This window comes from Hyla sarda, chromosome 4 (genome assembly GCF_029499605.1).
Source record: "Hyla sarda isolate aHylSar1 chromosome 4, aHylSar1.hap1, whole genome shotgun sequence".
Classification (NCBI taxonomy): Eukaryota; Metazoa; Chordata; class Amphibia; order Anura; family Hylidae; genus Hyla; species Hyla sarda.
In genome coordinates this window covers 27,843,740-27,861,358 of record NC_079192.1, presented here as the reverse complement: position 1 = coordinate 27,861,358, position 17,619 = coordinate 27,843,740, and the positions used below count along the sequence as shown (strand labels likewise).

Sequence of the window (17,619 nt, the reverse complement as noted above, 5' to 3'; positions counted from 1 at the left end):
AGATGTTGCAAAACTACAACACCCATCATGCCCGGACAGCCGTTGGCTGTCCGGGCATGCTGGGAGTTGTAGTTTTGCAACATGTGGAAGTCCGCAGGTTGAAGACCACTGGTATAGGAAGTTGTACTCGCCTGTCCCCGCCGCTCTGGACCGTCACCGCTGCCCTGGATGTCGCCCTCCATCGCTGTCGCTGCGTCCCCGGGGTGTCTTCGACGCTCCGGCAAGGCCTCTGCTTCCCCGGCATCCTCGCTCTCCGTCGCCACCATCACGTCGCTATGCACGCCGCTCCTATTGGATGACGGGACGGCGTGCGCAGCGACGTGATGATGACGATGGAGAGCGCCGACGATGCAGGGGATCCAGAAGAGGACGCGCCGGAGCCCCGAGGACAGGTAAGTGATCGTCAGCGGACCACACGGGGCACCGTAAACGGCTATCCGGTGTCAGCTGAAGCAGTCTGCGCTGCCGGATAGCTGTTTATGCGATGGCCCAGACATACAAAAGCATTGTATGTTGATGCTGCCTTCAACATGTGATGGCCTCTGAGAGATCATCGTATGTTGAAATGATCGTATGTTGGGGCCATCGTAGGTCGGGGGGGTCACTGTAATAGGAACATTCTAATAACGTTCACCATCTAATTAGATCATCTCCCATTTGAGCTCCATGGGGGGATATTTATCAAAACCTGTGGAGAGGAAAAGTTGCTGAGTTGCCCATAGCAACCAATCAGATCGCTGCTTTCATTTTTCACAGGCCTTTTCAAAAATGAAAGAAGTGATCTGATTGGTTGCTATGGGCAACTCATCAACTAAACAAAATGAAAACTAAAGAGCTCTCCATTAGTCATTGTTCTCATTGACCACAGTAACATTTGGCCAGGCACCAGCTATGACAATGTAGTTCTGCTCACACAGGATTGTTGGGACCGGATCCTTATCCTCACCATAAACTCAGAAAAGTTCCATTGCTTAAAGGAAAAGTGTCACATATTTGCTCCCGCACTATCCACAGGTACTGACAGATAGTGCGGGAGACGCTGATTCCTACAATCCCTACCTTGGCCAGATCCGTCCGGCCGTTCGCCCGCAATCTTAGTTTTATTATATGTGGAAATCTGTCTGTAACTGGCACGGGTGGGGTTTATGCAGCTTAACTTGCACTGACGTCAGCGCCGCCCGTCCGCAGCGCCGCCCGCTTATAAATATTCATCCCCCCTCCCTCCAGCTCTCCCTCTCTTCGCCGCTCCTAACTGGAGGGAGGGGGGATGAATATTCATAAGCGGGCAGCGCTGCGGACGGACGGCGCTGACGTCAGTGCAAGTTAAGCTGCAGAAACCCCACCCGTGCCAGTTACAGACAGATTTTTTTATTTTTACATTTTCGTTTTTCCCTCCTCGCCTTCAAATAATCATAACGCTTTTATATTTTCATCCACAGACTAGTATGAGGGCTTGTTTTTTGCACAACCAGTTGTCCGTTGTATTGCCATCACTCACTTCACCATAAAATGTATGGCGCAAACAAAAAAATACTATTTGTGTGGTGAAATTAAAAAGAAAACCCGCAATTTTGCTAATTTTGGAAGGTTTCGTTTTCACGCCGTACAATTTATGGTAAAAATGACATGTTTTCTTTATTCTTTGGGTCAATACGATTAAAATGATACCCATGGCTAGATACCGTATATACTCGAGTATAAGCCGACCCGAGTATAAGCCGAGACCCCTAATTTCAACCCAAAATCCCAGGAAAAGTTATTGACTCGAGTATAAGCCTAGGGTGGGAAATACCTCATCCCCCCCTGTCATCATCCAGACCCGTCATTAACATCCTCATCATCATCCCATTGTCATCATCCCACACATCCCCCCTTCATCATCCCCTTATCATCCCACACATCCCCCCTTCATCATCCCCTTGTCATCATCCCACACATCCCCCCTTCATCATCCCCTTGTCATCATCCCACACATCCCCCCTTCATCATCCCCTTATCATCCCACACATCCCCCCTTCATCATCCCCTTATCATCCCGCACATCCCCCCTTCATCATCCCCTTATCATCCCACACATCCCCCCTTCATCATCCCCTTGTAATCATCCCACACACCCCCTTCATCATCCCCACCCCCCTTCATCATCCTCTTCTCATCATTCGCCCTCAGTGGTCTTCAACCTGCGGACCTCCAGAGGTTTCAAAACTACAACTCCCAGCAAGCCCGGGCAGCCATCGGCTGTCCGGGCTTGCTGGGAGTTGTAGTTTTGAAACCTCCGGAGGTCCGCAGGTTGAAGACCACTGCGGCCTTCAACATCATCCAGCCCCCTCTCACCCCCTTTAGTTCTGAGTACTCACCTCCGCTCGGTGCTGGTCTGGTCCTGCAGGGCTGTCCGGAGAGGAGGTGGTCCGGTGAGGAGGTGGTCCGGGCTGCTATCTTCACCGGGGGCGCCTCTTCTCCGCGCTTCCGGCCCGGAATAGAGGCGTTGCCTTGACAATGACGCAGGAGTACGTTGGCGATGAACGCACCTCTGCGTCGTTGTCACGGCAACGTGACTATTCTGAGGCCGGGCCCGAAGCGCTTAGAAGAGGCCTCCCCGGTGAAGATAGCAGCCCGGAACCACTATCCCACCGGACCACCTCCTCACCGGACAGTCCTGCAGGACCGGACCAGCGCCGAGCGGAGGTGAGTATTCAGAACTAAAGGGGGTGAGAGGGGGCTGGATGATGTTGAAGGCCGCAGTGGTCTTCAACCTGCGGACCTCCGGAGGTTTCAAAACTACAACTCCCAGCAAGCCCGGACAGCCGATGGCTGCCCGGGCTTGCTGGGAGATGTAGTTTTGAAACCTCTGGAAGTCCGCAGGTTGAAGACCACTGCGGGTGGGGGGAGTTCACTCGAGTATAAGCCGAGGGGGGTGTTTTCAGCACGAAAAATCCTGCTGAAAAACTCGGCTTATACTCGAGTATATACGGTACTTTTCTATTACTGTTGCGCTTAAAAAAAATCGCAAACTTTTTAACCAAATTAGTACGTTTAAAATCCCCCTATTTTGAAGACCTATAACTTTTTCATTTTTCCGTATAAGCGGCGGGTTGAGGGCTCACTTTTTGCGCCGTGATGGGTACTTTTTATTGATACCATATTTGTTTATATAGAACTTTTAATAAAATGTTATTAAAAAAAAGCAGCTATTTTGGACTTTTTTTTTCTTTGCGTTCACGCCGTTCACCGTACGGTATCATTGACATTTTATTTTAATATTTCAGATATTTACGCATGCGGCGATACCAAATACGTATATAAAATATATTTTTTAACACTTTTTGGGGGTGAAATAGGGAAAATGGGACAATTTACATTTTTATTGGGGAGGGGGGTTTTTCAAATTTTATTTACTTTATTTTTTTTACTTTTTTCTCTTTTATTTTTACACATTAATAGTCCCCATAGGGGACCATTTATAGCAATCACTCGATTGCTAATACTGTTCAGTGCTATGTATAGGACATAGCACTGATCAGGGTTATCGGTCATCTTCTGCTCTGGTCTGCGGGAAGGCAGATCAGAGCAGAAGACGCTGGGAAGGCAGCGGAGGCAGGTGAGGGGACCTCCGTCTGCCGTGCTGGATGATCGAATCGCTGTGGCAGCGCTGCGGGCGATCCGATCATCCATTTTAATGCCAGCGATGCTGCAGATGCCGTGATCTGTATTGATCACGGAATCTGAGGGATCGCGGGTGTCCGCCATTACAGGCGGGTCCTTGGCTGCAATCAGCAGCCGGGACCTGCCGCGCATGATCCGGGCATCGCTCCGATGCTCGCGGTAATTCTTAGGACGTAAATGTACGTCCTGGTGCGTTAAGTACCACCTCAAACAGGACGTCCTGCGTCGTTAAGGGGTTAAGCTGCAGAAGCCCCGCCCGTGCCAGTTACAGCCAGATTTCCACACATAATAAAACTAAGATTGCGGACGAATGGCCGGGCGGATCCGGGAAAGGTAGGGATCGTAGGAATTAGCTTCTCCCGCACTATCCGTCAGTACCTGTGGATAGTGCGGGAGCAAATATGTGACAGTTTTCCTTTAAATTAAAAAAAAGGAGGATAGCACCTTGTGTATCACCATTAGCGTAGATTACGGTAACCCCCCCGGGAGTGGAAACTAAACTGTAGCTGCTCACCTTACAACATATATAAATAGGCCTATCACCCCTAATTTATGGGGTTGTGGAAGCATTAGAGGAAAACTGCTGTGACGGTCGACCACGTTTTTGCCTGCGGTCGGGAAACCGCATACGGCTGAAAAAGCAGCCGACCGGAGGCTGCGGTTCACTCCGGTCGGCTCATAGACATAAATTAACTACAGTTCCTGAATACGGCTGAGTGCGGGTGCTGCGATTAAGCCCCGCCCACCCCTCCTCCCAGCCGTATACGGGAACCGTAGTTCAAATCGTAGTGTGAACCCGGCCTAACACGGATTGCATCAGCCACTATAGATACCATAAATCCAAAGGTAAGTGATAATACCAAAATCATAAAATGAAAAAGGTAAGTATACACAATATGTATCTGACAAACCCTGTCCCCCAATGACTCAGGGAGGGATGCAAGTAGGGACAACAGAGGGACCGGCACCATCCAATGATGTCACATTTACTTCCCTCAACTTAGTTCCATTGCTGGAAACCAAGTTTTAGGTGAAAGCTGAGAGATTAAAGGGGTACTCCGGTGGAAAACATTTTGCTTGAATCAACTGGTGCCAGAAAGTTATGCAGATGTGTAAATTACTTCTATTTAAAAATCTTAATCCTTCCAGTACTTATCAGCTGCTGTATACTACAGAGTAAGTTCTTCTCTTTTTGAATGTCTTTTCTGTCTGATCACAGTGCTCTCCGCTGACACCTCTGTCCATGTCAAGAACTGTCCAGAGCAGGAGAGGTTTGCTATGGGGATTTGCTCCTGCTCTGGACAGTTCCTGACACGGGCAGAGGTGACAGCAGAGAGCACTGTGGACAGACAGAAAGGAAATTCAAAAAGAAAATAATTTCCTCTGTAGTATACAGCAGCTGATAAGTACTGAAAGGATTAGGATTTTTAAACAGAAGTAACTTAAAAATCTGTTTAGCTTTCTGATACCAGTTGATTTAAAAAAAAAAATAATAATTCCACTGGAGTACCCCTTTAAAGTGGTGGTGTAGCCATCTATATAGCTGGAGTTACCAAGAACCACCTTAACTGAGTTGAGTCAGGATATGGAAGTCAAAGTCATAGCTAGAAGATGAACCTAAAGAGGATTGGAACCTAAATGTAACCAAAAGAAACATCAAGGAGGAAACTGAACTTAGAACTACAGGAGGTTTCAGAATCAGGGTCAATAGTAAAGTTGAAAATCAGGAAAATGTCTAGACCCAGACCTTAAAGGGGTACTCCGCTGCTCAGCATATGGAACAAACTGTTCCGAATGCTGGAGCCGGGAGCTCGTGACGCCATAGCCCCGCACCGTCATGACATCAAGTCCCGTCCCCTCAATGCAAGTCTATGGGAGGGGGCGTGACTGCCGTCACGCCCCCTCCCATAGACTTGCATTGAGGGGGCGGAGCGTAACGTCATGAGGGGTTTTGTTCCGAATGCTGAGCAGCGGAGTACCCCTTTAACAACAAGGACTCGCTCACAGTATGAAAGTTTCACTTGGAACATCCAAGAGGAGATTCTACGTGAATTACACTTGCAGCAGCCTCACATTGACTTTAATGGTAGGCTGCTGCACTCTTCACGCTGCATCATTTCTCCAGCATAATTTCCGACACGGATCTGGTTTCCACCGAAAATAAAAATCTGTTCATATGAGGAAAGGCCCAATAGTCAATGGTGCATATTCCAATCAAAATAAGTGCCCATTCTATGCCATTTTGCATAGCGCCGATTCTGCGGGGAAATTTTTTTGGGAATATTCCGGAAATCCCTCAGTGTGAACAAGCCATAAGATCTGATCATAGGGGGACATGATGAGGAAAGATGGGTGACTACTGTGAAATGGCAAGGAGAGGTAATAGATTTTTGGGCTTCTACTACACATGAAACACTGCCTTACCGTCAATTTAACATTGCCAAAGAAGTTGTTATTGCTGTCCACTGAGACTTTGCTTGTAACTAAATTAAATCTCTTTCGGGGAAAGTCTTGGATTGTGAGGTCAGCAACAAACGCAGTCCCCTGTCCATCTACTATAATGGTCTCTTCACTGTCCACACGCAGAACGTTGGGTGTTATCAGGCTGCAACTGGTGGAAGAAATACATGGAGAGAAAAGATCAGTAGTTTATATATTCCATAAAATATTCCCATTCTTGTATAAAATTTGGTTTGTCCAAGATTAGAATAATGGGTCTGTCCTGATTTCTCATGAAATTTTGGTAGATAGATAGATATGAGATGGATTGATAGATAGATATGAGATAGATAGATATGAAATAGATAGATAGATAGATATGAGATAGATAGATATATATAGATATGAAATAGATAGATAGATATGAGATAGATAGATATGAGATAGATTGATAGATAGATATGAGATAGATAGATATGAAATAGATAGATAGATAGATATGAGATAGATAGATATATATAGATATGAAATAGATAGATAGATATGAGATAGATAGATATGAGATAGATAGATAGCGCTGCGGAATCTGTAGGCGCTATATAAATAAATAAATATGAGATAGATCGATAGATAGATATGAGATAGATGGATAGAAAGATAGATATGAGACAGACAGATAAATAGATATGAGATAGATAGATATGAGACAGATAGATAGAGATGAGATAGATAGATATGAGATAGATGGATAAATAAATAGACATGAGATAGATAGATAGATAGATAGATAGATATTGGATAGCTAGATTGATAGATATGAGATATATATGAGATAGATATGAGATAGATAGATAGCAAACAAAATGTAGAGCAGCGCCCAAGTAGATAGTAGATGGTGCAGGCAGCGATGAAAAGATCCTAGGTCAAGGTAGGTAACACATTCAAGAAGAGGCTGCAGCACTCAAGGTTATGAGTGTAAAAAAGGTGTTTATTCCATATCAATACAAAAAGTGCAACGTTTCTGCTGCCAATGCAGCCTTTTTCAAGCAACAAACAGTGATCACATGGGTGCTATATATATGTAAATGCACAAACAAATCAATAAAGTGACTAATCAAACAATTAAGAGGTATATACCATATAAAGTGCAATAGGATATAGGGTAAAAGCTACCACTATAATGGTAAAGTGCATAGTGGACCGTGTATGTTAAAAGCACACTAAAACTTTACAAAGGCCACGTTTTACAGACAAGAATATCACAATACAGTAATTGCATCATTAAGTTCAAACATGTGTTACATAATTAATAGCAATACGGGAGGCGGGATGGTTCAGTTGCACTCACCCTATATGTTATATTCAGATCATGCATACAGTGTAACCAGCGATGCAGCATGGGCGTCCGCGCGCGCGGCCACGTGACACGCCAAATCACATGATCCTCCTCCACCGCGTCACGTGTCCGCGGGTACTTCCGGCCATGCGCACCGACATGTAAACAATGAACGGCTACATTGGAACAAATGCGCATGTGCGCATGTCCAACAATATGACTCTAAGTGCGGTTCGCAACGGCCGCAAAAGAAGTCAGAATAGAGTCTGAGAAGTAGCAGGTATAAGGAAAAAATAATTGGAATAAGATAAATTCAACAGAGAAAATGTGTAGAGTAATAGAATGAAGTATAAGTGGAATAGAGAAAAAAAAGGAAAAATAAAAATGAAGAATAGATAAATAAATAAAATAATACAGGTGAAATAAGGAAAAATAAATAAATGTAAAAGTAAAATTAAGAATGAAAGAAAATTGAGGTTAAATAAATATAAAAATATATATATAAAAAATATGTAAAAAATAAAAAATAAAAAAATGTATATAAAAAATAAAATAAAATATAAAGTAAAGTAAAAATGTAAATAAAAATAAAGATAAAATGAAAAATAATATAAGATAAATAGAAATGGACAAAGATGCACATTACTGTCTGTTAACCAGGCATGTATATCAATCACTCAGGGCCAAAAATGTTTTTTTTATAAATGTAGTAGTACCTCTGTGCCTATTATAGGGCCACCCAGGAAGGTGGTGTATCCTCACCCAGGTGAGCCCGACCACAGGAGACGTGAAGGCGTAATTAAACGTCATCTCGCCAACTATGGAAGGCCAAATCATGAGGTTGGGTCACCCCCTTTAATGGCCACTGCATCCATAAAGTCATCCGTACTTTATCAGACTAGTGCTCTATGTGTCCAAAAGAAAATATAAATAAATGATTAAAATAAAATAAAATAAAATGAAAATAGATAGATTGGATAGATTGATAGATAGATAGATATTGGATAGATTGATAGATATGAGATAGATAGATATGAAATAGATATGAGATCGATAGATATGAGATAGATAGATAGATATGAGATAGATAGATATGAGATAGATATATAGATATGAGATAGATAGATATCAGATAGATAGATAAATAAATAGACATTAGATAGATAGATAGATAGATAGATAGATAGATATTGGATATATAGATAGATAGATTGATAGATAGATATGAGATAGATGGAGAGATAGATAGATAGATAGATATTAAATAGATATAAGATAGATAGATATGAGATAGATAGATAGATAGATAGATATGAGATAGATAGATATGAGATAGATAGATAAATAAATAGACATTAGATAGATAGATAGATAGATAGATAGATAGATATTGGATAGATAGATAGATTGATAGATAGATATGAGATAGATAGAGAGATAGATAGATAGATAGATATGAAATAGATATGAGATAGGTAGATATGAGATAGATAGATAGATATGAGATAGATAGATAGATATGAGATAGATAGATAGATAGATATGAGATAGATAGATAAATAAATAGACATTAGATAGATAGATAGATATTGGATAGATAGATAGATAGATAGATAGATAGATAGATAGATAGATAGATATGAAATAGATATGAGATAGGTAGATATGAGATAGCTACATAGATAGATGTGGAAAAACTGCAGCACTCTAGTCCATGAAAAAATGTGTGGCTTTATTCAACCAAACATCAGGAGTAGCGACGTTTCAGTCGTCTCACACGGCCATTGTCAAGCAGTGACTAGTACACGATGCAGGGTATATATAATACACAGCATATACATAGGACGCCTGCCACATATAAAATAAAATACAATGAAAACATCTAACACAGCAAAAAGTCTGTATATCAAAAAAAGTTCATAATTAGCGTGCAGGTGATGAACGTGATTAGTGTACCTTCTTAGGAGGAGCTTCATCACACATATCTCGCTCACCGGAACAACACGAGGACGCTGTGTAGTATACAGTGCATCCATGCTTGCACCGCATCTGGTAAGCACTGGAAGTGACTTCATGTAAACAAAGGGCACATGTGAGACTCCGCGCCATCTTGGGACCGGGAAATACCTTCCTGTCAAGTGTTACGCTTCATTTTCATGCAAGCCTTTACTAGTTATTGTTACGCCGAGCGCTCCGGGTCCCCGCTCCTCCCCGGAGCGCTCGCTTCACTCCCTCCGCTGCAGCGCTCCGGTCACGTCCTCTGACCCGGGGCGCTGCGATCCTGCTGCCAGCCGGGATGCGATTCGCGATGCGGGTAGCGCCCGCTCGCGATGCGCACCCCGGCTCCCCTACCTGACTCGCTCCCCGTCTGTTCTGTCCCAGCGCGCGCGGCCCCGCTCCCTAGGGCGCGCGCGCGCCGGGTCTCTGCGATTTAAAGGGCCACTGCGCCGCTGATTGGCGCAGTGGTTCCAATTAGGGTTTTCACCTGTGCACTTCCCTATATTACCTCACTTCCCTTGCACTCCCTTGCCGGATCTTGTTGCCTTAGTGCCAGTGAAAGCGTTCCTTGTGTGTTCCTTGCCTGTGTTTCCAGACCTTCTGCCGTTGCCCCTGACTACGATCCTTGCTGCCTGCCCCGACCTTCTGCTACGTCCGACCTTGCTTCTGCCTACTCCCTTGTACCGCGCCTATCTTCAGCAGCCAGAGAGGTGAGCCGTTGCTAGTGGATACGACCTGGTCACTACCGCCGCAGCAAGACCATCCCGCTTTGCGGCGGGCTCTGGTGAAAACCAGTAGTGGCTTAGAACCGGTCCACTAGCACGGTCCACGCCAATCCCTCTCTGGCACAGAGGGTCCACTACCTGCCAGCCGGCATCGTGACAGTAGATCCGGCCATGGATCCCGCTGAAGTTCCTCTGCCAGTTGTCGCTGACCTCACCACGGTGGTCGCCCAGCAGTCACAACAGATAGCGCAACAAGGCCAACAGCTGTCTCAACTGACCGTTATGCTACAACAGTTGCTACCACAGCTTCAGCAGTCATCTCCTCCGCCAGCTCCTGCACCTCCTCCGCAGCGAGTGGCCGCTCCTGGGATACGCTTATCCTTGCCGGATAAATTTGATGGGGACTCTAAGTTTTGCCGTGGCTTTCTTTCCCAATGTTCCCTGCATCTGGAGATGATGTCGGACCTGTTTCCCACTGAAAGGTCTAAGGTGGCTTTCGTAGTCAGTCTTCTGTCCGGAAAAGCCCTGTCATGGGCCACACCGCTCTGGGACCGCAATGACCCCGTCACTGCCTCTGTACACTCCTTCTTCTCGGAAATCCGAAGTGTCTTTGAGGAACCTGCCCGAGCCTCTTCTGCTGAGACTGCCCTGTTGAACCTGGTCCAGGGTAATTCTTCCGTTGGCGAGTATGCCGTACAATTCCGTACACTTGCTTCAGAATTGTCCTGGAATAATGAGGCCCTCTGCGCGACCTTCAAAAAAGGCCTATCCAGCAACATTAAAGATGTTCTGGCCGCACGAGAAATTCCTGCTAATCTACATGAACTTATTCACCTAGCCACTCGCATTGACATGCGTTTTTCTGAAAGGCGTCAGGAACTCCGCCAAGATATGGACTCTGTTCGCACGAGGCATTTCGTCTCCTCGGCTCCTCTCTCCTCTGGTCCCCTGCAATCTGTTCCTGTGCCTCCCGCCGTGGAGGCTATGCAGGTCGACCGGTCTCGCCTGACACCTCAAGAGAGGACACGACGCCGTATGGAGAACCTCTGCCTGTACTGTGCTAGTACCGAACACTTCCTGAGGGATTGTCCTATCCGTCCTCCCCGCCTGGAAAGACGTACGCTGACTCCGCACAAAGGTGAGACAGTCCTTGATGTCTACTCTGCTTCTCCACGTCTTACTGTGCCTGTGCGGATGTCTGCCTCTGCCTTCTCCTTCTCTACAGTGGCCTTCTTGGACTCTGGATCTGCAGGAAATTTTATTTTGGCCTCTCTCGTCAACAGGTTCAACATCCCAGTGACCAGTCTCGCCAGACCCCTCTACATCAATTGTGTAAATAATGAAAGATTGGACTGTACCATACGTTTCCGCACGGAGCCCCTTCTTATGAGCATCGGATCTCATCATGAGAGGATTGAACTTTTGGTCCTCCCCAATTGCACCTCGGAGATTCTCCTTGGACTTCCCTGGCTTCAACTTCATTCCCCAACCCTGGATTGGTCCACTGGGGAGATCAAGAGTTGGGGGTCCTCTTGTTCCAAGAACTGTCTAAAACCGGTTCCCAGTAACCCTTGCCGTAACTCTGTGGTTCCTCCAGTAACCGGTCTCCCTAAGGCCTATAGGGACTTCGCGGATGTTTTCTGCAAAAAACAAGCTGAGACTCTACCTCCTCACAGGCCTTATGATTGCCCTATCGACCTCCTCCCGGGTACTACTCCACCCCGGGGCAGAATTTATCCTCTCTCTGCCCCAGAGACTCTTGCCATGTCCGAATACGTCCAGGAGAATCTAAAAAAGGGCTTTATCCGTAAATCCTCCTCTCCTGCCGGAGCCGGATTTTTCTTTGTGTCCAAAAAAGATGGCTCCCTACGTCCTTGCATTGACTACCGCGGTCTTAATAAAATCACGGTTAAGAACCGCTACCCCCTACCCCTCATCTCTGAACTCTTTGATCGCCTCCAAGGTGCCCACATCTTCACTAAATTGGACTTAAGAGGCGCCTATAACCTCATCCGCATCAGAGAGGGGGACGAGTGGAAAACGGCATTTAACACCAGAGATGGACACTTTGAGTATCTGGTCATGCCCTTTGGACTGTGCAATGCCCCTGCCGTCTTCCAAGACTTTGTCAATGAAATTTTTCGTGATCTGTTATACTCCTGTGTTGTGGTATATCTGGACGATATCCTAATTTTTTCTGCCAATCTAGAAGAACACCGCCAGCATGTCCGTATGGTTCTTCAGAGACTTCGTGACAACCAACTCTATGCCAAAATTGAGAAATGTCTGTTTGAATGCCAATCTCTTCCTTTTCTAGGATATTTGGTCTCTGGCCAGGGACTACAGATGGATCCAGATAAACTCTCTGCCGTCTTAAATTGGCCACGCCCCTCCGGACTCCGTGCTATCCAACGCTTTTTGGGGTTCGCCAATTATTACAGGCAATTTATTCCACATTTTTCTACCATTGTGGCTCCTATCGTGGCTTTAACCAAAAAAAATGCTGATCCCAAGTCCTGGCCTCCTCAAGCAGAAGACTCCTTTAAACGACTCAAGTCTGCCTTTTCTTCGGCTCCCGTGCTCTCCAGACCTGACCCTTCCAAACCCTTCCTATTGGAGGTTGATGCCTCCTCAGTAGGAGCTGGAGCTGTTCTTCTACAAAAAAATTCTTCCGGGCATGCTGTCACTTGTGGTTTTTTCTCTAGGACCTTCTCTCCAGCGGAGAGGAACTACTCCATCGGGGATCGAGAGCTTCTAGCCATTAAATTAGCACTTGAGGAATGGAGGCATCTGCTGGAGGGATCAAGATTTCCTGTTATTATCTACACCGACCACAAGAACCTCTCCTACCTCCAGTCGGCCCAACGGCTGAATCCTCGCCAGGCCCGGTGGTCTCTGTTCTTTGCCCGATTTAATTTTGAGATTCACTTTCGTCCTGCCGATAAGAACATTAGGGCCGATGCTCTCTCTCGTTCCTCGGATGCCTCAGAAGTTGATCTCCCTCCGCAACACATCATTCCACCTGACTGCCTGATCTCCACTTCTCCTGCCTCCATCAGGCAGACTCCTCCAGGAAAGACCTTTGTTTCTCCACGCCAACGCCTCGGAATCCTCAAATGGGGTCACTCCTCCCATCTCGCAGGTCATGCGGGCATCAAGAAATCTGTGCAACTCATCTCCCGCTTCTATTGGTGGCCGACTCTGGAGACGGATGTTGGGGACTTTGTGCGAGCCTGCACTATCTGTGCCCGGGATAAGACTCCTCGCCAGAAGCCCGCTGGTTTTCTTCATCCTCTGCCTGTCCCCGAACAGCCTTGGTCTCTGATTGGTATGGATTTTATTACTGATTTACCCCCTTCCCGTGGCAACACCGTTATTTGGGTGGTCGTTGATCGATTCTCCAAAATGGCACATTTCATCCCTCTTCCTGGTCTTCCTTCTGCGCCTCAGTTGGCTAAACAATTTTTTGTACACATTTTTCGTCTTCACGGGTTGCCTACGCAGATTGTCTCGGATAGAGGGGTCCAATTCGTGTCTAAATTCTGGAGAGCTCTCTGTAAACAACTCAAGATTAAATTAAATTTTTCCTCTGCATATCATCCCCAGTCCAATGGACAAGTAGAAAGAATTAACCAGATCCTGGGTGATTATTTGCGACATTTTGTTTCCTCCCGCCAGGATGACTGGGCAGATCTCCTTCCATGGGCCGAATTCTCGTATAACTTCAGGGTCTCTGAATCTTCCTCCAAATCCCCATTTTTCGTGGTGTACGGCCGTCACCCTCTTCCCCCCCTCCCTACCCCCTTGCCCTCTGGTCTGCCCGCTGTGGATGAAATTTCTCGTGACCTTTCCATTATATGGAGAGAGACCCAAAATTCTCTCTTACAGGCTTCTTCACGCATGAAGAGGTTCGCGGATAAGAAAAGAAGAGCTCCCCCCGTTTTTTCCCCTGGAGACAAGGTATGGCTCTCCGCTAAATATGTCCGCTTCCGTGTCCCTAGCTACAAGTTGGGACCACGCTATCTTGGTCCTTTCAAAATTTTGTGTCAAATTAATCCTGTCTCTTATAAACTTCTTCTTCCTCCTTCTCTTCGTATCCCTAATGCCTTTCACGTCTCTCTTCTCAAACCACTCATCCTCAACCGTTTTTCTCCCAAATCTGTTCCTCCCACTCCTGTTTCCGGCTCCTCGGACGTCTTCTCGGTCAAGGAAATTTTGGCTGCCAAAAAGGTCAGAGGGAAAAATTTTTTTTTAGTAGACTGGGAGGGTTGTGGTCCTGAAGAGAGATCCTGGGAACCTGAGGACAACATCCTTGACAAAAGTCTGCTCCTCAGGTTCTCAGGCTCCAAGAAGAGGGGGAGACCCAAGGGGGGGGGTACTGTTACGCCGAGCGCTCCGGGTCCCCGCTCCTCCCCGGAGCGCTCGCTTCACTCCCTCCGCTGCAGCGCTCCGGTCACGTCCTCTGACCCGGGGCGCTGCGATCCTGCTGCCAGCCGGGATGCGATTCGCGATGCGGGTAGCGCCCGCTCGCGATGCGCACCCCGGCTCCCCTACCTGACTCGCTCCCCGTCTGTTCTGTCCCGGCGCGCGCGGCCCCGCTCCCTAGGGCGCGCGCGCGCCGGGTCTCTGCGATTTAAAGGGCCACTGCGCCGCTGATTGGCGCAGTGGTTCCAATTAGGGTTTTCACCTGTGCACTTCCCTATATTACCTCACTTCCCTTGCACTCCCTTGCCGGATCTTGTTGCCTTAGTGCCAGTGAAAGCGTTCCTTGTGTGTTCCTTGCCTGTGTTTCCAGACCTTCTGCCGTTGCCCCTGACTACGATCCTTGCTGCCTGCCCCGACCTTCTGCTACGTCCGACCTTGCTTCTGCCTACTCCCTTGTACCGCGCCTATCTTCAGCAGCCAGAGAGGTGAGCCGTTGCTAGTGGATACGACCTGGTCACTACCGCCGCAGCAAGACCATCCCGCTTTGCGGCGGGCTCTGGTGAAAACCAGTAGTGGCTTAGAACCGGTCCACTAGCACGGTCCACGCCAATCCCTCTCTGGCACAGAGGGTCCACTACCTGCCAGCCGGCATCGTGACAGTTATACAAGTGCATCATGGGGGTGGGGATGTATCCATAATCCGGAGCGCTGTCTCAGAGCGGGGACCCGTTCCGTCAGACATACCGGTCTTTCATCACTCCGAGTGTGGGCCCAATCAGGTGACGGTACTCCGGTTCCCTCGCATTAGAAAGGGACATCCTGGCATCCACATGCCCATGAACTTGCTTGTTGATCTTTTAAAGATAGTCCTAACTAATAACTACTTCAAATTTAACGAGCAGTTCTACATACAATGTGTCGGGACCGCGATGGGGACGAACGTCACACCTACTTATTCAAATGTATACGTTGCCCACCTTGAGGAGGATGTCGTCTTTGTGTCCCAACACTTCAGCCATGTCCTGGGGTGGTGGAGATACATTGACGACATCTTCCTCATCTGGTCCGGTAATGAAAGTCAACTTCAGGCCTTCCACGAATATCTCAATCATATACACAGTAACATCCAGTTCACACTTACCTATTCTTCTACAGCAGTTCAATTCTTAAATACACTGGTATGGATTGAGGGATGCTGTCTGCAGATGGACTTGTTCGTCAAACCTACTGTCAGTAATTCAATCTTAAGGTATGACAGCCAACACCCTAGTCAGATGTTGAGAGCCAAGAGGATAATCAGTTCTGATGAAAAGTTGGAGCCAGCCCTCAACAAGATGGCTTCCAACTTTGCAGATCATGGCTATCCCCGGAATCTCGTTGATCAATGCAAACAGCAGGTTCTAAACATGAAGGAACAGGTGACACACACAAAACAAAAAAGTGGTCTTCCCCCAAGGGTTGCCTTTGTCTCCACATTCTCTGGGATATCAGGAAGAGTGTCAGGAGTCCTACAGAGACACTGGCACATCCTAAGAAACGGATATGAGAAAGTCAAAGAATTTACATACATTACCCCCAATAATGTCCTATCGTAGATCAGGGAACCTTAGGGACCACCTGGTGAGAGCAGACATGTCACTAAAGGGTCCTAAGCAAAGTTTTATTACCAGTGCTAACTTTGGATCTTTCCCCTGTAGGTCCTGTGTGAATTGCCCCCTAATGCAGAAGGGGAACAGGTTTATACACCCCACTACTGCCCTTTGTTTACATGAAGTCACTTCCGGCGCTGACCGGTTGCGGTGCAAGCATGGATGCACTGTATACTACACAGCGTCCTCGTGTTGTTCCTCCTTCTAAGAAGGTACACTAATCACGTTCATCACCTGCACCCTAATTATGAACTTTTTTTGATATACGGACTTTTTGCTGTGTTAGATTTTTTCACTGTATTTTATTTCATATGCGTCCTACGTTTATGCTGTGTATATTTTACGTCCTGTAACATATGATCGGACAACCACTGTGCCTTTCTTTTTCTTAATTGTAAACAATGAATTTCATTAATTGTGTGACACCTGTGTATCATATATACCCTGCACGGTGTAGTAGTCACTGCTTGACAAAGGCCGTGTGAGACGGCTGAAATGTCGCTACTCCTGATGTTTGGTTGAATAAAGCCTCACATTTTTTCATGGACTCCTAGAGTGCTGCTGTTTTTCTACATTGATTTACTGGACTTGCGACCGAGTCATCCAGCCTGCACTAACCTCAACTTTGTTTGCGCTGCCCATTTTCTACTACTAGATGGATAGATAGATAGTCCCCAAGGAGAGCAGCACTCCAAGACATATAGATGCACGGATGCACGCTGCTTGCTGACCCTGGATCCTGGTCCAAATGAGCAGCAGCACTCCAGTCTTGTGAAATGAATGGTGGTCTGTATTCAGACAACAGCGTGTGCGACATTTCGGTTTGCTCACCAAGCCATTTCAAGACTTTTTTCTTTTTTTTTTTAGATAGATATGAGACTGGACAAATGCAAAAGAAAGGTAGTAATTTACAGTCACTGTATATTTTTGCACCTGAATATATAGTAGATGTATATATGTGTAAACTCAAAATGTATGGGGTGAAGTTATACTCACTGTGGCTGCGCGTAGGACCCAATGAATCCATATAGTAGAATGAGGCACAGAGCTCCAAACCCCATGATGCTTCCTGAGGTATGTGCTGTCTTGGAGATGTGGTGGGGGTTATAAAGGATTTTAGGCTGTGCCCCCTCCCTCTGACCTTTTCATAAGAAACAGTAAAGATATAGGGGCAGAGATATGCAAATAACTGACTGCTGGGCAAGTGCAAGGATTTCTAAAGTAATATTTCATAATGTCAAAAAGAGGGAAAGAAGAAAAGAGAGGATCAAACAGATTATACAGATTGCAAACAAAGGAATTATATTAAGAAACAGAAGCTATAGAAACTCCTGGCAGCCTGGCTCCTCCATTTACTTCCTTTTGGCAGAGAGGCAGAGTTAAG

General features: G+C 46.4%; 1 protein-coding gene across 1 annotated transcript in view; it reads right to left on the bottom strand.

Annotated features, from left to right (window-relative positions):
* Positions 1-17,296, bottom strand: part of LOC130367337 (complement C3-like) — a 56,917-nt gene extending 39,621 nt beyond the window's left edge. The window contains exons 1-2 of the mRNA XM_056569746.1: positions 17,232-17,296; positions 6,088-6,274 (exon numbers count right to left, since the gene is read on the bottom strand). Of these exons, the coding sequence (XP_056425721.1) occupies positions 6,088-6,274; positions 17,232-17,296 (252 nt within the window). The remainder of the gene's footprint in view (positions 1-6,087; positions 6,275-17,231) is intronic.
* Positions 17,297-17,619: the final 323 nt, after the last annotated feature.